A 24,479-nucleotide genomic window follows, 5' to 3' on the forward strand; every position below is an offset into this window, starting at 1 on the left:
TAAAGCTGAGATTGCCTTAGTTACTCCTATTTCATTGTAAGACATCTCATATTTTATAAATAATTTATCTATAGACAAAAGTATTAGAAATGTTTTGTTTAAGGGGATTAGATTAGTCTGGCAATTTTAACAATTATGGCTAATTATGGCCTTATGTCATTCAATTTACATTCCAAGCTACATTTATACATGAGAAATTTTGTTCTGTTTTAAATCAGAACTCTGTATGTTTCAGTTATTAACAATATTTTTTCTTTCTTTTTTTAATTTTTTTTTTTATTTATTTATGATAGTCACAGAGAGAGAGAGAGAGAGGCAGAGACACAGGCAGAGGGAGAAGCAGGCTCCATGCACCGGGAGCCCGATGTGGGATTCGATCCCGGGTCTCCAGGATCGCGCCCTGGGCCAAAGGCAGGCGCCAAACCGCTGCGCCACCCAGGGATCCCATCTTTATTTTCTTAATAAAGAAACCACATGGGATTTTTTTAACTGCTCATACAAATCATTGTATGGTATGGAATTCTGATTATAAATAGATAAATCTACAAACTGTAAGTACAGCCCATATACAAGTTCTCATTCAGAGAATATTTTCTTCAAGAAAGAGCTCCCAATATATTTCTAATGCACCAACAGATGATCAAGCTAGCTTCCTCACAACAGCCCAGCACGGGGTAGCCCAACAGCACACAATTCTTTCTTCTCCAATTTTCCAATGGCCCTGAGCTCTCCCAGCTGTCACAGAGGAGACACACAGGACAGAGTTTTGAAACTGATCTATGAAAAAATTATTTAGAGCCTAAGCCATATTAATGGTAAATATGTTGAAAAAAGTAAAAATCCTCTCTGGCAACCAATTCTAACAGTACATTTCCCAGCAATATCTCATATGGAATGGGGTGGGGGGGTAGGGGATATATTTGAGAAGTAGAGGATGAGAACGAGGTCCTTCCAAGTCAAACATTATCGATAAGTTCTCCTAATGTATAAAGCTGAATAATATAAGACATAATATGTTTCTCCTGATTTTTTAAAATTTCCCCTTCCTACGTGGAATATCTACTACAGTTGCCTTAATCTGTGGTCACAATGAAAACCCATATTTGCATTTGCTGATTTAAAACAGCACAAGAATTAATGTAGTTCATGCTCATTTTCAGATGTAGACAGCAATTCATTTTACTCTTCTTCATAACCCTGTACAAGAAAGGATTAGAAGTTTCAAGTGATTCTTGCAAATGGCTAATAATCCCATCCCATTAAGTAAATTACTAACTCCCATTTCACCTGAACCTTATTTCCATAGTGTTGTATTTCAAATCATCTATAGTAAATACAAATATTCTTGAAATTCATAGAGTTAAACCTATCGTATTTTTAAAAAGATTTTATTTATTCACTTGACAGAGAGTGTGCACAAGTGGGAGAGTGGCAGGTGGAGGGAGAGGGAGAAGTAGGCTCCTCACAGAGCAGGGAGCCCGATGTGGGGCTTGACCTCAGGACCCCAGGATCACAACCTGAGTCAAAGGCAGACGCTTCACTGGCTGAGCCACCCAGGCATCCCAACCTACTGTATTTGATAAAAATGCTGACATCACAAATACCTAACGAATATGAATCAGTATCAACAATGATTTATAAAACTCTTTGCTGTTTGTAGTACATGTTGACAAAGTAAGAGTCAATCCATTATATCAAAATAGAATTTTTTTTAAAGAGCATAAATGAGAGCATTATTTTGGCAAATAATGTCCATTTCACCTTACTAATATAATTTCATGAGGTAAATAAAGATCGACTATTAATAGGAAATATTATCTTTTTGTGGTTAAAAAAGAACAAAAAGAAAAGCTTTTGAGTAAAATGTGATTGACATAAGCCTTGGAAGCTAAGGGGTTTTAAGTAAAGTTTCAGATTAATTTCCAGAAATTGAAAAGAAAAGCAAGACTGCTGTACCAATTCTTGGGAAGTAGAATTTCATAGCCCAAATCATAGGGAAAAGTCCTATCATTAGTAATTATATTAGCACCAAATACATATAGCTCATGTTAAAAACATCAATGTGGGGATCCCTGTGTGGCGCAGCGGTTTAGCGCCTGCCTTCGGCCCAGGGTGCGATCCTGGAGACCCAGGATCGAATCCCACGTCGGGCTCCCGGTGCGTGGAGCCTGCTTCTCCCTCTGCCCGTGTCTCTGCCTCTCTCTCTCTGTGTGACTATCATAAATAAATAAAAATTTAAAATAAATAAATAAATAAATAAATAAATAAATAAATAAATAAATAAATAAATAAATAAAATAAAAACGTCAATGTGTTACTTACTACCTCCTTGAGCTTTCTGGGAAAATTCTACTAGAATCAGTCACTAGATCTCTTTTTCCTGCAATCTATCTGTTCACTAGGTATCCTTTCAACTTCCTTTCCCTGAATATGCAAAGTTCCCATTCCATCAATCATCCTGAAGTTTAGCTTATGAGAAATATATATGGAACTAAATAAATACAATCAATATACTCACTTTCCAAGGCATCAAAATTCCTTTGCAGTTACTGGCTCTCAATTTATTTTGATGTAGCATATAGTCCATAATTAAAATAAAACACTAAGATTAATAAGCTATATATACTGGGCTTCAGTTTCTTTTTTAAAATACATTTTTTGCCTGGAAAAAATAAAACATAACTGGCAAACTGCCAGCTTTATCTGCATCAAAAAATTGATAGCGCTTGGCTCCACTGATGAGCTGTCATGTTGAGTAGCAATTTCGTTTCGTACCTCGTTCCCACCGTTTTTCCTAAGCAGGTATTCTAAATGAGCCTTTGAAACAACATGTTCAATATAATATCACTAAAGGGGCAATTAAAGTGGTGTAATAAAAAATAGGGCAGAACACCAAAACCGCTAGGCAGGAAAGCCCTTTTTTCTAGCCTTTCCCACCTCTCAAACTGACTTGTTTAGCAGGAATCAGGTTAAATGAAGCTTGGAAGTCATTATGCTGTGAAAGATGTGCAGTAAACATGAAAAGATTATGTCCAAGTTCAGTGGATGTTAGGTGTAAATTCCAAAACCAAATCAGCCCTTCAAGTTCCCTGGAACAAATGGGAAAATCTCAGATGGCTGCACACCAGAGATATTAAGGACAAGTTTTGCTGGAAGCACATCTATTAAAAATGCATACTGGGCTGACATTTCCACAGACAGAAGAGAGAGATAATTCAAAAACCTTCACCAGAAAACAAATACAGGGAAATTCATTTCAATGTAGAAATGAGAAAGGAATCAGACAAGGGATATATTTTTTCTACTGTTTCACTTTTTTGTTTTTAAGTAAATATAATATGATGATATGCCTGGGAGGCCTCCCCTGCCCCACCCAATTCCTTTTTTTTTATCAATTTCTTTTTACTTCAAGGCTTTCTGCTACCCTACAGCTCCTTTGAAACAAAACCACAAGGTATCCAATGCAGCAAGAAGGGGTCATCTCAAGAGAGAGACCAAAGAAAGCCACTCTTGGCTTTTGGATTTTTAAAATAGGCTTTGAAGATTCTCTGCAGAGACAATGGTCTTTTAGATAAAAGCCCTTTTGATATTAAAAATTATGCTTTTGAATATCAAAAAAGCAAGAGACCTAATGAAAACCAGATAAAAATTCCTTCTCCTGCCCAGAGAGATTTGAGAGCATAGCAGGAAGCTGGAGCTCCCCAACACTTACCAGGTAGAGACAAGGTAGATTCCCAGGGCCAAGGTGAACTTCTGTCTTGCTTCCCAGAGCATACTGATGAGTCTCCCACACACAAGCCCTTCCTTGCAGAGAACAACTTCAGAAAAATAGAAGTGGCAGCCAACCAAGTCTAGGCTGATAGACAGACGTCCCCATTCCCTCCACTAACAAACTACAATCTCCAAATTGCTGGAGAGGGTATTGTTAGGTTTCTGGCACTCTCTACATAGTCTTAAAGAGAGCTAAAAGAAGAGCAGTGACCTGGAGTACTCATACAAATGAGAAGAAGAAACCGACTGTGTAGACTCATCACCAAAGACCAGTGGTGAAAACAGGCACCCCATGAGATGCCAGCAGCGATGAATGAAGATAATTGACAAAGGCACTTTCCTCTGACCAACTAGAGTCATGTTTCTGAGCCCTCTTTCAGACACACTCTGATCTTGGACTGTGTCCTTGTTCCAATTAGTTCCATTTTAGCAAGAATCCTACTGGATCAGTTTAATGAAAATCCTCCACCCTTGGTATCTGATCACATTTCCCACCTCCCACTCTGGATATCTTATCACCAGGTAGGTCAGCCTTCAGCAAGAATCCTATCAAGCTGGTTTTGCAGAATCTCCCTCCTCCTTGATGTCTCCCCTATTAGTAATCTTCTACCCATTGTCCCCAACCTCCTTGGCTATGAATCCCTACTTGTACTTGCTGGATTCAGAATGGAGTCCAGTTTGATACAGAGGTCTCTTTTCCCCTATTACAACAGTTCTTGAATAAAATTTGCCTTTATGGCTTTAACTTTTGTCCAGCTCCCGTTTTTTTTGGACATAATTCAGTCATGACAGCAAAATCAAATAGGTATACTGTGGATCCAATGTCTCCTCCTCATCAGGTAGATGTCTCAAATACAGGTAGCCCCAGTGGTAAGAGGGAGGTAGACAGTGAATTCAAATTCAACAACAAATATTCATTCAGTGGTAGAATGTATTAGGCCCTATTCTAGGAACTAATGATAGATCATACAATAACATGGACAAAAAAGTCTACAGGATTATGTTCTGATGCAGAATCAGGCAATAAACAAAGTAAATATAGAACAATACTATGTTAGAAGATGTAAGTGCTGTGGGGGGGAAAAGTAGAAAAGAGGCATGGGGAAAGGTAAAATTTTAAATAGGGAGCAATTTTATTGCATTTTATTTTTTTATCAAATGGGGAAATAATCTTACAGAGGTTAGGAAAGATTGCTTTGACAAGAGGACATTTGAATCACAACTTAAAGGTGAGAATCAATACTGAAAACATCAATTTCAAAAGATGGCACTGAACAGTCTAGGATTAAGTTTCTTTTTTTTTTTTTTAAGATTTTATTTATTTATTCATGACAGAGAGAGAGAGAGAGAGAGAGACAGGCAGAGGGAGAAGCAGGCTCCATGCAGGGAGCCTGACGTGGGACTCGATCCCGGGTCTCCAGGATCACACCCCGGGCTGAAGTCAGCACTAAACTGCTGGGCCACCCGGGCTGCCCTAGGATTAAGTTTCTAACACTAAGCTTTATTCTGGTGCAAAGTCCATTAGGCTTGAATATGAAATTAAACTGGATCAGAGAAAATAAAAAACATTATATAGTAGCACATTTTTAAATTTATGGTTTGTGAAATTTACTCATTACACATAAACGGAGTATATAAACCTGTCGTTTTTTTTTTGCCTTTGTAATCACAGTACTTCATCATTAAAGAAAAAACCCAACTGTATTTGTAACACTATCTTTTACTTAGGTAAATATTTACATAAATTGAATTTAGTACATATGTTATGTCTATATAAACTGTGTATATATGTATATACACACACACACACACACACACACACACACATCTCATGGGCCTACACATTCAAGCATCCAAGCCTTCATCTCAGAAAGTCATTTATATATATGTATATGCATTGAGAATATCATTCTTAGCCATTAGGTGCCCCAATATCCCCACTTAACCCCTCTACAACCCATCACTACCCAGCCTTCATAGCATTAATAGTAAGAAGGGTACAGAGGGAATTTATCACTGGATTTAAAGACCTCTCAGACAATTCTAAACACTACTAATTCATAATTCAACACTTTTATTTCCCAGTGATATGTACAAGCAACCACAGAACACTATTATGTTCTGTGCTGACTTAGTAACATAGATAAGTGCTAAAAAAAAGTTTTAAGAAATGGCACTGGCATTCAGACAAGGATTTTCTTTTCATTTAAATCTATAGTTTTGTTTTTAAATCTCAATTACTCAGGCATATTAGAAATCGGTGATCACAAGCTCTGAGAGAATTCTTTTCTGCTGCATTTTTTCTTTGTCCCTATAGTGAATGGACTTTGTGTTCATCAAACTATGCAGTGGTTCAAGAACTTTACAATAAATGTGGGAAGGTTTGTGAATTTATAAATTGATGATAATAGGTTACACTCTTCAATTGCCTGCTTATTTGTGTTGAGGAAGAATAAGAAAAAAGGGAGAAAAGAACTACAAAGAATCACACATTCCATAAAAGTGGTTAAGAATTTTTAATGAAATGATATGTATTATACATAAGAAAAAACTATATTCAAATAGTCTATTTTCAAACAGGAAATGCAGAACATAATTCAAACAACACTTTGAGTGTACAAGTATCCTTCAATCTGAAATGGGGCTCTTGTAGGCAGTATGCAGGGGTTTTTTTCCTATCCAGTCACACTGTGCCTTTTGATTGGGAAATATAATCCATGTACATTTTGAGTTAATTCGATATGTAAGAACTTAGTAATGCCATCTCATTCATTGCTGTCTGGTCCTTCCGTATTTCCAATGCATTCCCCTCCCCCCTCTGTTTATGCCAACTTTTGTACACTGATTATACTCCATGGAGGTACACTCTGTTTCCCTTTGTCTTTTGCAGGTCCACTCTAGGGGTCTGCTTTGTGGTTACCTTGTAAATTTACATAAATGTCTTATAGATGAAACATTCCATTTTAGGCTGATGGTAATATCTTCAAACATCTATTAAAGGCTCCTCTTCTGCCCTCTCACATATTATTGATGTTACAATTTACCTCTTTTTGGGTCATGCATTCATTAATGATTTAGAGTATAGGTTTTTAAAAATATTTTTATTTAGAAAGAGCACATGAGTGTGGGGAGCGGCAGAGAGACTCCACACTGAGTGGGGAGGCCAATGTGGCACTTGACCTCACAGCCCTGAGATCATGACCTGAGCTGATACCAAGAATCAGACACTCAACCTGACTGAGCCACCTAGGCACCCTAGGAGCTATACTTCCTATTACTCTTCTACTTTGACTTCCATATTGGAGTTGCATGGTTAACACACCATCCGAACATAGAGTTTCATTTCGTTAAGTCTGATTATTTGATTTTTCTCCATTTCCAATGTGCTGTGAGCTTTCATATGCTGCTATATTCCTGGTTTAGCATCTTGCCAATTCAGCTTGAAGATTTCCTTTCAGCATTTCTTGTAAGGCAGGTCTAGAGGCAGTGAATTCCCTCAGCTTTTGTCTAGGAAAGTCTTTATTTCTCTTTCACATCTAAAGGATAACTTTGCCAGACTGGGTATTCTTGGCTGGCAATTTTTATATTTCAACACTTTAAATACATTATTCCACTCTCTCCTGGTCTGTCAGAATTTCTGTTGAGAAATCTGATGGCCTAATGCGGTTCCTTTGTCAGTTCCTTCCTTTTGTCCCTGGCTTCGAGATTCTTTATGGTTGATTTTTGACAGTTTCATCAAATTGTGTCTTGGAGAAGGTCTTTTTACACTGAGATAACAGGGTATGCTGTTAGCTTCATGGACTTGAACATCCAAGTCTTTCTCCTGGTTTGGGAAGTTGTTGGCTAATATTTCTTTAAATAAACTCATCCCCTTCTCCTCCCAGGGCCTAATCATTCAGATATTTACTTTTCTGACAGACTCTGAGAGTTTTTTAAGGCTTTGTTCACTCTTTAAACTTAGTTTCCAGTCCTCTTAACTGTATTAATTCTATATTTGTATCCTCCAAGCCACTATTCTTCCTCCACCTGATTTTTCCTGAGACAGATGTTCTCCTCTATATTCTTCATCTCATTCACTGAATTCTTCAGGTCCAGTATTTTCATTCAGTTCCTTTTTAGAATATCAATCATTTTGATAAAGAGCTCCTTCTGTTCATTAAATTTATTCCTGATTTCACTGGATTGCCTGAGTTTTCTTGGAACTTGTTGAATTTCTTCATAATAGCTATTTGAATTCTTTATTGGGTTGTAATGTTCTTTGCCTTTGAACTTGGTTGCTGAGAATTATTTTCTTTTTGTGATGCCATATTTCCTTGATGTTTCATGTTACTTTCAGGTATGTATTTTTGCTTTTGCATTTGAAGTAGCCAAGAGCCTCATAATTAGCTCTGTGTCTTCTCTAGTTCTTACAGTTTGCTAGGCAAGTTATTAGAGACCTCTTTTTTTTTTTTTTTTTTTAAATCTCCAGAGGGGTTGCTATATTTCAAGTTTGTAGTTTTTCCCTTGCCCACGAAGTGTGGCCTGTTTTCTGGGCATGTTCCCCATCTCCTCAGGCTTGCCTTTCTGGACAAATTCAGGAGCACACACACAGCTAGTGGGAAGAGTAGGGGGAAGTATGGGTTTAACACTTGGTTAAATGTTGGGGATGTCCACGGATTTGGTAGGAAGATGGGATAGGACATGTCATTATCAAAGGCTTGTGGCTGGATTTTCTGCTGAACAGATTCAAGACTGAAATTCTTATCTACCTCTTTCCCCAAATCCTCACTAAGCTCCCATGACAAAGATCCCATCCTAGTACTCTGGGTGCTGGTGGACAGAAATGGGTTTCTCTAGCTGCATCCTGCCAACTGAGGAAGCTGAATCCTCTCTCCCCATCTGCCTCTTTGCCTACAGGAGAGGTTACCTGTACTGATAAATCAGCTCCAAAAGCCTCCTTTTTGGAGGTAGGGCAGTGCCTAGAAAGTTTCTCATACCACTTTCACTTAAAATAAACTCATATTTTCCTTTTTCTTTTTTCTTCAACAATGTGTTGGCATCTGCCTTTTGGAAGACTGGATTTCTGCAAGTCCTCTGTGGTTGGTGAGTGCCTGCTCAGTTCAGCACTCACCTAATTCTTGCCCAATAGCCACAACAGGGCTCCAGCCAGTTTCACCCACTAAACAGGTTCCACAGTTTCTGGAGTTTGTCTGTCTCCTAAGATCTGCAGTGGTAAGATCTTGGGTCCCTTGGAGTAAGGTGCAAAATCTGGAAACCTCCACAAAGATGCTCTTGTTTATGTATGGATGTCTAATTTGTTGATTAAAAAGGGGGACAAAAAGGAGGAACATCTTCTGAGTCATGTTGCTGATGTCACTCATGTAGTAGGCATTTTAGAAACTAGGGGCATTGTAATAAAGCCTGGTCTCTATTGAGTGCATAGTCACAGAGGTCTATTCCTCTTCTATTATATTTATTACTAGGTTTTTCATCTGTATTAGATATTAAAGAATTTATTTCTTTTTACATTTGTACATGATATCTCAATGGTATTTTAAAAGATGCAGCAATATTACTGAATTTATTGCTAACAAATAACTCTATAGATGCGTCTGAGTTTTCCATGTAATATTACCTGCTGTTGATGACAGTTTGTTTTCTTCCTTTCCAAAACTCATACTTTTTTTCTTGTCTCATTGCATTGGCTGTGTGAATATATCAGGTACTAGTGACTTACACTATCTCATTCCTGAATCCTAAAGGAAAAACTTTTGGGCTTTATCTTATAGATTGGTTGTTGTTGGCCTTTTATCAGGTTAAGAAGGTTTTCTCAGACTACTGCTTCCTAAGAGTTCATATGCTTATAAGTAAAACATTTTATAAAATAGTTCTGAGTGCAGTGGGATAATTTTAAACTAAGGCATTTCCTTTAATAACTATAACTCTAATAACATTTTCTTCCTTCTTGACTCAATTTTGGTGTTGGTCTATACAACATCCATATCATTTAACTTAGGAAACTTTGGCATAAATTTATACATTTTGCTAGTTCTACTGAAATATCATTAAAATTGCAAAAAGAAATCTTTTTTCCTTTATCAATCTTTCCAGAGGTTTTATTCTTCCTTCTTATGAACATATGCTTTCTTCCAAGCATTGCTTTATATGAGCAATTCATATGTTTTGATAGCCTTTTCCTTTTCCATTCTTATGTTTTTAAAATTTTCATGATGATACATTTGATCCACTAGTTATTTCAAACTACACTTTGATGTTTCTAAATGTTGTTACTTTATATAGAATTTTTTGGTTTTTGCTGTTACTCCTTGTGATTGAGTGAATGTGATCTTTATGTTGTCAATGTCCTCATGTCATAGATGCTAAATTTTACATATGTCCCTTCTGTACAGTGTTCTACATATGCCACTATTTTACTTTACAGGGGTTTAAACTTTTATTAATCTTCACTAACATTACACACAGCAGTTTCTGAGAGTTGTGTTATGAATTATCACTATAATTGTATATTTGTCAATTTATTTCAGAAAATCTATTAATATTTTGACTTTTTGAAGCTATTTTACTTGGTTCATACATGAGTTGTTATAGCATAATGCTTGGGTTGTTTTGTTTTGTTTTTTAACCTTTGTGCAGTGACCTTCTCTTAATTTTGCTTTCAGAGCTATTTTGTCTTATACAGGACAATGGATAAGAAGGAAACTACAGTCTCCTTTTGAGTAATGTTGCTTGGGTACATCATGTTCTCATTATTTTCAATATTTCTATGTTCTAACTTCTTTTTAAATTTTATTTAAATCCCAGTTAACATACAGTGTAATATTTAGTTTCAGGTGTACAATATAGTGATTCAATACTTCCATACACCACCCGGTGCTCATCACAAGTGCAATCCTTAATCCCCATTACCTAATTAACCCATTCCCCCCATCCGCCTCCCCTCTGGTACCATTAATCCACCACCATGCTGAGAATTAGAATATTATTAACACCAATATATATGTGTACTCCTCATATATACACATTAACATATACATATGTACATATAAATATAAATCTATTTAAGTATGTTTTGCTTGTTTTTCAGTCTCAAAAAATGGTGGTATATTTTAGCCTTGTGGGATATATTTTTATTCATCCTCAACATTATTTTTTAGTTTCATCTACGTTGCCATTTATGACTAAAATTCATATTTTTATAATGTTATTACATCCAACTTAATCCATCTTCCTGATGAATAATATTTCTCCTATTCCTCTCCCTTATTTTTATGCTATTACAAATATTTCTAAAAACAAGAGCTTTCATGTTTGTTGGTGTGGACTATTTCTAGGGTTTATCTCTAGGAGTGAGACCACTGGGTAGCAAGATGTGCAAATGTTTACTTTTATACAATGATGCCAAATAGCTTTAAAAATGATTGTAAAAACACTCAAACCTTTTAGACTTGTGTGGATCTGCATCCACATCAGTTTTTGTTATTATCAAATTTCTTAATTTTTGCCAAAAAATAATAAAATTGTATCTCATGGAAAATTTAGATGTAGTACAGACTGCCAGCAGGTGTGAAGAGTTTTCATTTAATGATATCTGTCCATTTCCCCATCTATTTTCAAATAATGCAGAACTACTAAAAGCAACATAAAGAAAAGCCATCAGTAAAAAATTATGAAGGCAGAGGACTTTAATTCATTCCTCAACAAGACTAACTTATTGCAAACCTTGTGTCCTATGTATTCATTAATTAATCGATTGGTTTCTATTTATCTTAGATTTAGAGACCAGAATTGAGACGGCTATCATAGAAACATATATTAACCCCTATTTCAACAGAAAAAAAAAAAAAAAAGCCTGACTTTTTCTGACAAATTTTGTTTAAATTGATTTAACAGTGAAAACTGGCTTTATCAATTAGGTTTTACTGCAAATGAATTCAATGAATTGAATAAGCTAAATTCTGGCCCCAGGAGGTTTTTGTTTTGTTTTGTTTTTTAAAACTATTTGCTGGAGCATTTTTATGTTCACAGCAGAACTGAGAGGAAGATACAGAGACTTTCCTGCCTCCACACATACAGCTTTTCCCTATTATCAACATTCTTCAAGCAAGTGGTACATTTGTTACAACTGATGAACCTTCATTGAGACACCATTATCATCCAAAGTCCCTAGTTTACATTCCATGGGTTTAGATAAATGTATAATGACATTAGATAGTCATTATAGTGTCATACAAAATACTCTCACTGCCCTAAAAATCCTCTGTGCTCTGCCTTTTCATCTCTTCCTACCTCCCAACCCCTGGCAACCACTAATATTTTTACTGACTCCACAGTGTTGCCTCTTCCATAATGTTGTACAGTTGGAATCACAGTTTTTTTTTCCTACTTTTCAGATGACTACTTTGCCCCAAAGTTTTGACAAGATACACACACACATTTACATTGCATGTAATAATAATAATTTCTTAAATATATTATGCTGGCAAAGGTAATCTGAAATTAACATTTTCATCTTTGTATCCTTGCATACATCAAGTTGCAAGTACAGTATCTTTAAGTGAAAGTACAGATATAACTACAAGTTTTTGTTGTTTGTCATCTTAATAATGCCTTATGATATATAATTACCAAAAAACAGTGAGTGACTTCAATAAGAGGATAAGAAATTATATTCCAAGTAAGATGGTTTCTAATTTTTTGCTTTAAAAACAAACTGAACAAGGAAGCACATGAGTGAGCGGTCATTAAACATGCTTTCTGAGGATGAACGACTACAAAGTTTTGGTTCACTGAACTGATATTTTTTCTTTCTTTCTTTCAACAGATATTTTTCTTTGAATTATTTTTTAAGAAAAAATTACTTATGTCAACAAATGATGCAAATGACCCAGAACTTGTCTCTTTTTTATGAATAAATATTTATACATGGATATATGATATAAATGGAAAAAGAATAACTGAATCCATTTCATTATGTACTATTTCCAATAAAATCTTACTTTTTTACACTGATTTTTATCAAAAAATGAATTTATGTTGAATACTTGAATACCAAAAATAATTATAATAGCTCAAAAGAAAAATTTCAACATTTACTATGATCACAGAAAACAAACAAAAAAATCCAATTTATATTTACATTTGGTTATAAAGAAGTATGACAGGGTGATCACTCAAAATATATTTTAATAGTGTAACATTTTGTGAAGGAAATGGATTAGAAACACAATTCAAAGAGAAAAACAAAATGATGCAAAAATATGTTATCAATGTTCATATATAGTTTCTCAATAGATGATGGCACATGCCTAATCACTCTGGATATACTTTTATTAGTGACACTCAAAATTAACAAGAAGTGTCATTTCAAAATGTAAATTAGTGAAGATGCCATAAAACAGCATCCAATGAAAGTGCTCAAATTTTTAAAGAAAACTTTTAGAAACTAAAAATGTGTTAGGTAATAACAGCTTTTACACATCTTTTTTTTAATGGAATACCTGAGTATTTGCTGAACTAGAGGACTTGCCTGAATTGGTATCTGCATAGCAAGCTCACTGTTTCTATTTTGATTTTATTTTTATCAGGGATAACTTGAGGCCAGGGTGATTAATGGAGATTATGAGGTGACTGCTTCGCTTTATCCTCATGGTATTATTTTACACATGTCCAGACCAGCTATCTACAATGCAGAGGCCTCAGAAATTAAAATAAAACAAAAATAACAACATGAAACAGCAATCATTTGTTGAGCAGTTGCTCATTTAATACTCCAAATTTCCCTATGAAAAGGCATCACCTGTTAGCAGCTGAGAAAGCTGAAGTTTTGAGAAGTTAAATTGGATCACAGAAAGAGGCTATCCTCCAGCAGGCAAAATCACCCACAGGGCATTCATTGCCTCAATTTACTCATCTTAAAATGGAAGTAATAGTACCAAACTTTGTAATTATTCCTAAAATATTTTCTTTTGATAAAAAGTAAATTAAATTAGGAGCGCCTGAGTGGGTCACTTGGTTAAGCATCTGACTCTTGGTTTCAGCTCAGGTCATGATCTCAGGGTCATGAGACTGAGCTCTGTGTCAGGCACCATGCTGAGCATGGAATCTACTTGATTCTCTCTCTCCCTCTCTGTTGCCCCTTCCTCCCACTTCCATGCGTGTTTGCACTTTCTCTCTCTCAGATAAATAAATACATCTTTAAAAACTCAAATTACATTATAAAATATCTTGGTGCAAAGTGGAAAGCCAGACATAACAGTTAGGGATATGGGCACAGGGGTATTCAGACACACCTGCACACAGGGAAAATAACATACATTTTATAGCGTACTACCAAATATTTTCTGAGCTTTGCTTCCTCTCCGAGCAAGTCATCTAGTTTTCCATTAAGAGTTACTTGGATGCACTAAACCAATGCATAGACTGTTTAGTGTTGCTTAGACATTCAACTTACTTCTTGGGCAGCTTCATTTTTTTCACCTTTTCTTCAGCATGTTCATCTGAAATGCCCACATGACATCCTAATGCCAGCAAAGTCCTGGAAGACAAAACCAGAGATAAATTGCAAGAACTCCTTCTCTGTGTCCAAAATAACCCAATATAATAGCAGATGGGAATTAGGCAGAACAGTCCACCTAGAAAGCAGAGTAGAAACCGTTTTTAGAGCAAAGGGAAAATATTATTTATAGATTATTTACTTTTGAGTAATAAGCAAGTCATTGAAAACTGAAATATCACAAAAAGCAATATATTGAATAGTAAGTCTTTCTCCAATTCCCTCCCTATAGTCCTGCTTCTTTCCCGAAAGGCATTGATTGCTATCAATTCTTGAATATCCTGCCCAGTCTTTACAAATACTAACATGTGGGTGTGTGAGTGCACACACATGCATGTGTAGTTTTCCCTTTTGGGGGGAAAAAAGAAACACTACACAAATTCCCTTTTACACAATGGGTACATTCAAGAGACCACGCTCTGCAATTTTCTATCTTGACTTTACCCTGTAACTCTTTCATATAAAGCTGGTTTATTTTTAAACAGCTCTGAAGTATTCCATTAGTTGGAAATAAGTCTCATTTTCAAAAAACATAGCAGGGTCCCTGTTTGCCGGAAACAATTTATTCATTATTTTTAAGATACTCTATATTTTTTACCTCCCCTGAATGAGCTTTTATTGATTTTCCCAAGAAAAGATCCTTATAATCCACATGCAGAACTCAACCTTTAGAGTCTTCCAGGTTTACATGGAACAACATAACTTTAGCATCCAAGACAATGAGTGTTTTTTTCTATCTCAACAGGATAACATACAGTGGCTTATCCTTTTTGGATTACAGAATTTCTAGGGTCGAGTCAGTTCTAGTATGGATGTGGCAAGTATCTACAATTCACTTACCCTTCGCAATATCTTAAAAATGAAAATCTGGAGACAGACAGATGGGTGGTATAGGTGGATAGAACTGTGCACATGCACACATACACTGTAATCAAGTTAAATTTTAGGTTATACATGGCAAAATTAAGATGACCCCGTGAAATTATCCTTCAGGCGTTTAACTGCGTAACTATGAATAAATAGATCAAGAATTGACTGAAGGTATAAAATTACCTAAAGAATGTGCCAATTAAAATGAGACAATCAGAAACAGAAGAGTAGAAAACAGATTCAAAGAACAAACACAGGTTATACTTTTTCAAACACTGTCCAGGGAACAAGAAGTTTTTTTGCTTTCATTCATTCATCTATTCAATAAATATCTGTTGCATATCACTAGCACCAGGCTCTGTGCTAAATTTGGGGGATAAGCTTACCTGGTGGGGAATACAGCAGTTAATTATAATTCAGGGCCTTTTGGGCAAAGAGATACTTAGTAGAGGACTATAAAATCATCAGGGAGGTTACCACACCCAGCCATGATGGAACTCAGGATGACAATTATATTAGGATTTATCTTAAATTCAGACAACTAAATCTCCAAGCATATGCCTGAGAAATCTTCTGACTATAATGAATAGAGAACCTTGACCATACATTAAGGGAGGGTCTGGAATGCCACACAGAGGGAATTACACTATGTGGATGGACAACAGACAAGTCATTGAGGGTTATGCTCAGAAAGGCATAATTGGAAGCTGTCTGGTCAGAAGTGTACTTATAAAGGGTTAATTTATTATTGTTTTAATAAGCTTACCAAGTTCTGTAATCATCACTGCAATCCATTCTTAGAATATTTCACCCCATCACATTCCTCATGTCTATTCGTAGTCATTCCTCATTCCAACTCTACACTCCCCCATGCCACCACTAATCTATGTTTTGTCTCTACAGATTTGCTTTTTCTGAACATTTTATATAAAAAGAATCATACAATACAGGATCTTTTGTGCCACACTTTTTCAACTTAGCATGTCTCTTAGGTTTATGAATCTTGTATCAGTATATGCATATCAGTAATTTATTTCCTTTTATTTTTATTTTATTTATTTTTTTTAAAGATTTTTTTAAATTTTTATTTATTTATGATAGTCACACACACAGAGAGAGAGAGGCAGAGACACAGGCAGAGGGAGAAGCAGGCTCCATGCACCGGGAGCCCGACGTGGGATTCGATCCCAGGTCTCCAGGATTGCGCCCTGGGCCAAAGGCAGGCGCCAAACCACTGCGCCACCCAGGGATCTCTATTTCCTTTTATTATTGAAAAGTATCCTATTGGATGGCCATGTCACATTCTGCTATCCATTCATCAATTTATGCACAACTGCATGGTTTCAAGCTTTTGGCTCTTACATATGATGCTTCTATGAACATAATTCTATAAACCTTCATACACACGTCTTTGCATGGATATATGCTTTCATTTCTCTTGGTTGGATTTGCAGTAGACTTGCTAGGTTGTTCGGTAAATTTGTGTTTAACATTTTAAGAAACTGTTGTATTTTTTTCTAAAGTGGCAGAACACTTTTTACACTCCCACCATGAATACATGTATGTTTTAGCTTTCCTGAATCTGCACTGACACTTAGTATGTCCGTCTTTTTTATTTTTTATTTATTTATTTATTTATTTTTTATTTTTTTTATTTATTTATGATAGTCACAGAGAGAGAGAGAGAGAGAGAGAGAGAGAGAGAGGCAGAGACACAGGCAGAGGGAGAAGCAGGCTCCATACAGGGAGCCCGATACAGAATTCAATCCCAGGACTCCAGGATCACGACCTGAGCTGAAGACAGATGCTCATCCACTGAGCCACCCAGGTGCTCCAATGTTAAGTATCTTTTAATGTGCTTCTTAGCAGTTCATATATCTATTTTGGTAAAATAAACACTCAAGTGCTTTGCCCATTTTATAGTTGGGCTATGTCCTCTTATTTTTGAGTCATAAGAGTTGTTTTTTTTTATTAATTAATTTATTTATTTTAAAGATTTTATTTTATTTATTCATAGAGACAGAGAGAGAGAGAGAGAGAGAGGCAGAGACACAGGCAGAGGGAGAAGCAGGCACCACACAGAGAGCCTGACATGGGACTCAATCCCCGGTCTCCAGGATCACGCCCTGGGTTGCAGGCAGCACTAAACCACTGCGCCACCGGGGCTGCCCTCCTAAGAGTTCTTTCTATATTCTGGATACAAGTTCTTTATCAGGATTTGCATGATTTTCTACAAATTCTACAAATATAATATATGATATGATTTATATGGTATATAAATGTTTTCTCCCAGTCTGTGCTTTATTTCTTTGAAATTTCCTTCATAGTTTCTTCTGCAATGCAAAAGATTTTGCTTTTGATAAAATCCAATATATTGATTTTATCTTCTTCGATAGATCATGTTTTTGGTTTTGTATCTAAAAACTCTATGCTTAGCCCAAGGAGGTTTTAAAATGAGAGCAATAGATCATTTAAAAAATCTATTTAGTTAAATTATTAACCACCACAAGTTCTTTGAACAAAAATTCTTTGTTCTCTATATAATTCTATTATCTGTACTAAAACCACTTGATTTAATGTTGTTTAACTCACATGTTTAAAAATTTTTACAAAGCTGAAGACTGGGAAGAGAGGAACATACTACAAAGGGTTTGCTATGAAGCCTAGGCAGAGGCTAGCTGCTCTGGTCCATGGCAGAGAAAAACAGAATAAAGAATCAAAAAAAGGAGTGGCTGAGTGTAGATTTTCTGTCTTGATTCTGGCAAGTGCTACTAAATTAAGCAGCAAAAATTGGTTCATGTGGCACTATAATACTTTAAAGTATACAGCCACAGAAAATAGAGTGAAAAGACTGGTGTAAAGCTACAGAGAGAACATGAGGCACCCAGCAGATGATAAGTATCTGGTATGTAAGAGACTGAGCTATATTGCTTATTCATCACTTCATTCATTCAATGAACATTTACCAAGCTCTGAGTAAAGTTTGAAAAACGGTAGACAAATGAGATGCCCATAGGAAACGTAGGGGTCTGGTGGAGTAGAGAGGTCATGCTGGAATTCCACAAATCAGGAAAGGAAGTTCTTATGCTAAGAGATACAGAAGGGGTGAGTGTCTTACTGAGTCAAGGAGCTCAGCAAATGTTTCCCAAGGGAGTGGTCTGAGATGTACAGGATGAGAACAGGGCATGGGCGGGGCGGGGGCGTCATCCCAGGAATGGACATAGAGAAGGCCCTGCGGTACAAAGAAACATGTGAACAGGTGAGTTCAAAAAGACTAGTGTGATTAAAAGCAAGAAAAAGAGAGTGGCCCTCCCATGTGATGAAACTGGTGAGACGGGAAGCCAGATTTTTGCAGGACCTTCAGGAAAATTCAGAAACTTACTTTATCTTAAGATTGGTGGAAAGCTGCTAAAAGAATTTAAATTGAGAGAAGACATGGAAACCTAAGAGTTTGGAAAAGATCAGCTGGTGACAAAGTCAGAATGGATAAGAAAGGAGAAAGGATAGATTTCACTTGGATCTGTGGGGATGGTATTCTAGTTTCAGGTGAGGAATAATGGCAGTTTAGGTTCAAGTGGTAGAGTACACCCAGTGGTGTTGGAAGTACTGGGGTGGTCACAGCACCATTAGAGATGGAAGAAAAGAAGTGGATGGATTAAAAGATGATTAGAAAGCCCTCGGCAAGGGATGGGGGTCGTGGGGGGTGGGGAAGTATTAAGGATGACTCTGAGATATCTGGTGTATTATATGGGGCATCTTCAATTTAAGAAGAAGAATACTTTTAAAATGACTTAGGGGCAAAAATTGGAGGAGATCAAAAAAAAATCACAATGTTTGAGGTACACTTGCCAAGGAAATTGGCAACAGAGTCAATGTTATGTGCTGGATACTCTGCTAAAAGTAGGTATAGGATAAGAAGTTAAAAAAAATAAAACCATGGCCCTCATCTTCATGTAGCTTACACTGTAATAAGAAAAGCAAATATTAAATGACCCCAGAGAGTAATATTAAAAATTGTGGTGAGAGTTATAAAAAATATCACGGTGTTATAAGAGAAAGGGAGTAGGGGGTAGAAGAGGGTCTCATAGAAGAAGTACATTTAAGCAGAAACATGAGTTAAGAGTAAGAAAGCAGGATCCCTGGGTGGCGCAGTGGTTTGGCGCCTGCCTTTGGCCCAGGGCGCGATCCTGGAGACCCGGGATCGAATCCCACGTCGGGCTCCCGGTGCATGGAGCCTGCTTCTCCCTCTGCCTATGTCTGCCTCTCTCTCTCTCTCTCTCTCTCTCTGTGACTATCATAAATAAATAAAAAATTAGAAAGAAAAAGAGTAAGAAAGCGCCCATCTAAAAATAAGGCAAAGAACTTTTCATGCTAAAAGAATAGTATATATGAGGCAATAAAAATTCTGAGTCATTAGAAGAAGAGATCATGGGGGCTGGAACATAGTGAACAATGGCAGGAGTTGCAAAGGGTTCATGCAGTGAGTGCCACTGAAGCCACTGAAGAGTTCCAAGCACCATGTGTATGAATGTTCACGTGCAGGTGCATAAGCTCTGGCTGTGCACAGAAAGAACCAGAAGAATGCAATGTGTGGGGGGACCAGTGAGAAGATTCTCATGGCAATCTAGGTGACACATGATGGTGGCTCAGACCAAGAGGAATACTATGGAAATGGGGGTAGGGGAGAGACTGAAGATACATGGAGGAGGACCCAGTGATGGGCTAGACCTGGTGATGGGGTGGATGCAGGGATCAAACAAAAGAAAGAGTCCAGGATAACTCCCAGATGTCTGGCCCGTGTAGCAGGATGAATGGAGACGCCATTCACAGGAGATGAATGGAAAGCTAATGTCAAGGTACCTTGGACACATCCAGAGAGAATGCCATTTGAGAAACGAGATACACACAGAGCAGGTGTCTGCAGTAAAGATGTACCTTCAGGGAGTTGTCAGCACTGTGTGGAACTTAAGTTGTGGGTGTGATAAGAATACCTAGCGACTTTGCAACAGAAAGAGTGAGCCCAGGACTGAAAATCATGAATCATAACAGAGACTGGGCAAACTGTTGCCATCAAGAGACTGGAAAAAAAAAAAAAAAAAACCAGGTACAAAGGTAGGAGGAAAACCTGCTCTTTTAGACAAAAATCATGCCTCTTCTCTTAACTATGTTTCTCCCTTCCCTACTGCTATCCTTGGTGTCCTCGTGTCCTTAATCCTCCTATCCCTTCCCCTACATATGTACACAAATACATTGTAACTCCCAAAAACAATTTTAAGGAAAAAAAAAAAAACCTACTTGACCAGAAGAACAATATTGTTCTAGTTTTGTTGCATTTTTGTTAACTTCCAAAGAAAGATTCTATGAAAGTATACAAGATATTAATTAAAAACCATTCTAACATTCATTTCCTAAACATAGGTCATTTATGAAAAAATTAAGTTCCTGAATTCAGAAAATACTGTAAGTAAAGCAGAAATTAAACTTTTAGTGACACTGGTCACCAAAGTTGGGGACAGGGCTGACAGGCATGCTTATAGACACTCTGTTGTCCTGAGAGAGGGTGCCAGAAATTTGCAGGACTCTAACACATAGATGACCAGAAAATCTGAAGCTATCTCTGTCAACAATTTACACGACAAAAAAAAAGAAAAATCACTAAAAGAGCACCTTAAATTCACATCCACATGAAATCATCCTTCAAAACAAGGGATATTCTGGAGTAAACTTTTGATTGTTACTTGGCACTCTTCAGAATCCAAATGAAGGAAGTTGTTAATCCTTCCCCTGATATTTTTATGGAGTGTGTCAGACATATGGTGCCCAAAACTTGATCAGTGTCATATGATTTAGTCCCCACAACAAATCCACGAAGAAGATGCAGTATGACCCCCGTTTTACCAATGGAAGAAAATCTAAGGTCTAAAAAATCTAAGATTCCCTAGGGAGCAGCAAATCCTTGAACCCACAGTATCCAACAACGGACCCTGTGTTCTTACCTACTCTGCTCTGGGGGCTACCACCTGAACAAAGGCCTAAAGGAAATACAGAAAGAAACCACCGCACTTACTCTCAATTACCGAGACTGGGCTAAGAGTGAATTTTGGAGATGTAGGCGCTCTCCCTGCTCTATGTTAAATTTTAAAGAAATAGGTTAAATCAGCTCATTGTAAAACCATAAAATATTGAGGATTGGCTCATGAGAAAGGTCATTAGCATTTACTGTGGACAACAGCACCAAGGTCCATGCAATGTGATGATTAATCAAACCAGCCACAAGCCCTCTTAGGAATGAGATCAGATTACATGAACTCAGGCTCAGCACACTAAATGCAAATACAGAGATTTCTCCACTTCACTGCTTCCTAGGATTTGTCCTTTGCAATAGCTGGCTTAGTTGTCAATTACTAAAATTATAGGGAATGTACTGCAAATTTAACTAAATTATCTTAGACCACGACCTTTCAATAAAACATTTTGTGGTAAAAGGTGAGGCAAATGGTGAACTGCTATGAATTACTTATTGAAATGTACAAGCCTTTCATCAAGAATACAAAGGAGGACAGGATCCCAAATACAAGGTACACAGGTCATAGTCATGTGTTATACATCCTTCATCACAGGCAAGCTCTGTCAATTTTTATCTCTGGGAGGTTCTTAATTTACTTGATTTGTATATATTTCCATTTCCTTTTAAATTACTAGTAGAGGCCTCGGGAGCAGCTCAGATGGCAGAGGGCGGCTGCGTGGCCCCAGGAGTGTGATTCCAGCGGCTCAGGCCCCAGATCCCAGGGAGCTGAGGGACACAGCCCAGGATCCTGCATTCCCTCCAGGACAGACGGAGGCGGGGATGGCCCAGGACAGTGAGGATGCTCCTGCTGCCAGATGGCCCAGAGCTGTGCAGATCAACGCCGCTGCCCCCAGGAGCATCCAGGCCAGTGTGTACTGGGATCTGCAGTAGTTATTTTGGGAGCTGACTCCAGGGCTGGAAGGCTGGCCGCCGCCAGTGTGGTTATTCCTCCTTGTGTCACCCTGTGCCTGGGAGGGTATGGGCCAACAGGGAACAGGGGCTTCACAGGATAAAGAGCTCCCACTGAGCCGTGCACCTGACAGGGGGCAGGGCATCTCCTCAGGTGCACACAACTGAGAATCAGCACAGCAGGCCACACCCCCAGAAGACCAGCTGGAAGGACAGGGGAAGAGCAAGTTCTTGACCCAGCAGTGCTGGGAAGCTCCAGGGAAAGTAGAGGGATTTATATTATATAGAACCAGAGGGCACCCCTCCTTGTTTTCTTTTTGGCTTTGTTTTTTGTTCTTTGTTTTTTTGTTTGTTTGTTTCTGTTTTTTCCCTTATTTTTTCTCTTTTCTTTCCTTCCTTTTCCAGTACAAATTGTTTTTAGCCACTCTACATTGAGCAAAATGATTAGAAAGAAGAACTCACCACAAAAGAAAGAATCAGAAATAGTATGCTCTCCCACAGAGTTACAGAATTTGGATTACAATTCGATGTCAGAAAGCCAATTCAGAAGCACAATTATAAAGCTACTGGTGGCTCTGGAAAAAAGCATAAAGGATTCAAGAGACTTCATGACTGCAGAATTTAGATCTAATCAGGCCAAAATTAAAAATCAATTAAATGAGATGTAATCCAAAATGGGAGAAGATATTTGCAAATGACGTATCAGATAAAGGGCTAGTATTCAAGATCTATAAAGAACTTATTAAACTCAACAGCAAAGAAACAAACAATCCAATCATGAAATGGGCAAAAGACATGAACAGAAATCTCACAGAGGAAGACATAGACATGGCCAACAAGCACATGAGAAAATGCTCTGCATCACTTGCCATCAGGGAAATACACATCAAAACCACAATGAGATACCACCTCACACCAGTGAGAATGGGGAAAATTAACAAGACAGGAAACAACAAATGTCAGAGAGGATGGGAGAAAGGGGAACCCTTTGTACTGTTGGTGGGATGTGAACTGGTACAACCACTCTGGAATACCATGTGGAGATTTCTCAAAGAGTTAGAAATAGACCTGCCCTACGACCCAGCAATTGCACTGCTGGAGATTTACCCCAAAGATACAGAAGCAGTGAAGCAGCAGGACACCTGCACCCCAATGTTTATAGCCGCAATATCCACAATAGCCAAACTGTGGAAGGAGCCTCGGTGTCCACTGAAACATGAATGGATAAAGAAGATGTGGTTTATGTATACAATGGAATATTCCTCAGCCATTAGAAACAACAAATACCCACCATTTGCTTCAAAGTGGATGGAACTGGAGGGTATTATGCTGAGTGAAGTAAGTCAGTTGGAGATGGACAAACATTATATGGTCTCATTCATTTGGGGAATATAAAAATTAGTGAAAGAGAATAAAGGGGAAAGGAGAGAAAATGAGTGGGAAATATCAGACAGAACATGAGAGACTCCTAAGTCTGGGAAACAAACAAGGGGTGGTGGAAGGGGAGGTGGGGAGGGGGCGGAGGAGGAGTGCGGTGGGTGATGGGCACTGAGGGAGGTACTTGACTGGATGAGCACTGGGTGATATGCTACATGTTGGCAAACTGAACTCCAATTAAAAAATAAATAAATAAATAAATTACTAGTGGAACCTAAACTTCTATGCCCAATATGTTAATTTCTGTAATGATTATTATGCTCACATCTTTGAAGAAATACACCTGAACCCAAAACCTAGAGTTTGACACAGTGGTTACATTTTATGTTTTGAGTTCTTGGTAAAATTGCTTCAAGGGAAGTAACTCCTTACTCTTAACAAAACTAAAACAAAAATGGACATAAGTATATAAGCCTAAGATAAGCATGCACTAAAGTGAGTTGTTTGAACAAATCTAGTTTTAGAGGCCACCAAGGATATAAAAGGAATTAAAGAAATGTTATAGTCTTTTCAAAAATATTTTCTTAACTTTTCTTGTCTTTCCTTTTGAGAGAGAGGAGGGACAGCAGGAGAGGGAGAGAATCTTATGCAGGCTCCATGCCCAGCACAGAGCCTGACAGAGGGCTCAGTCTTATGACTGTGAAATCATGACCTGAGCCAAAATCAAGAATTGGATGCTTAACGGACTGAGCCAACCAGGCGTACCCTTTTCTGAAATTTTTTATATTAAAATTTAAAATCCTTTTCCTTTCTTTATTTTTCACCACCCCATTCTTTCATTTGCAATGGTAAGTGGCAAATTTCATGAAAACAATTGGCAGAGCCACTGAAAAGTGAATCTGCCTTTAAAGATGACATGCAAATGTCTATGGT

General features: G+C 37.4%; 1 protein-coding gene across 1 annotated transcript in view; it reads right to left on the reverse strand.

The window, feature by feature from the left end:
* The window catches only part of RYR2 (ryanodine receptor 2), a 753,550-nt gene that overhangs the window by 288,332 nt on the left and 440,739 nt on the right, over positions 1-24,479 (reverse strand). Inside the window, exon 26 of the mRNA XM_072822940.1 lies at positions 14,222-14,305. Coding sequence (XP_072679041.1) covers positions 14,222-14,305 — 84 coding nt within the window. The remainder of the gene's footprint in view (positions 1-14,221; positions 14,306-24,479) is intronic.

The sequence above is a fragment of the Canis lupus genome, chromosome 4 (genome assembly GCF_048164855.1).
Source record: "Canis lupus baileyi chromosome 4, mCanLup2.hap1, whole genome shotgun sequence".
NCBI classification, from domain to species: Eukaryota; Metazoa; Chordata; class Mammalia; order Carnivora; family Canidae; genus Canis; species Canis lupus.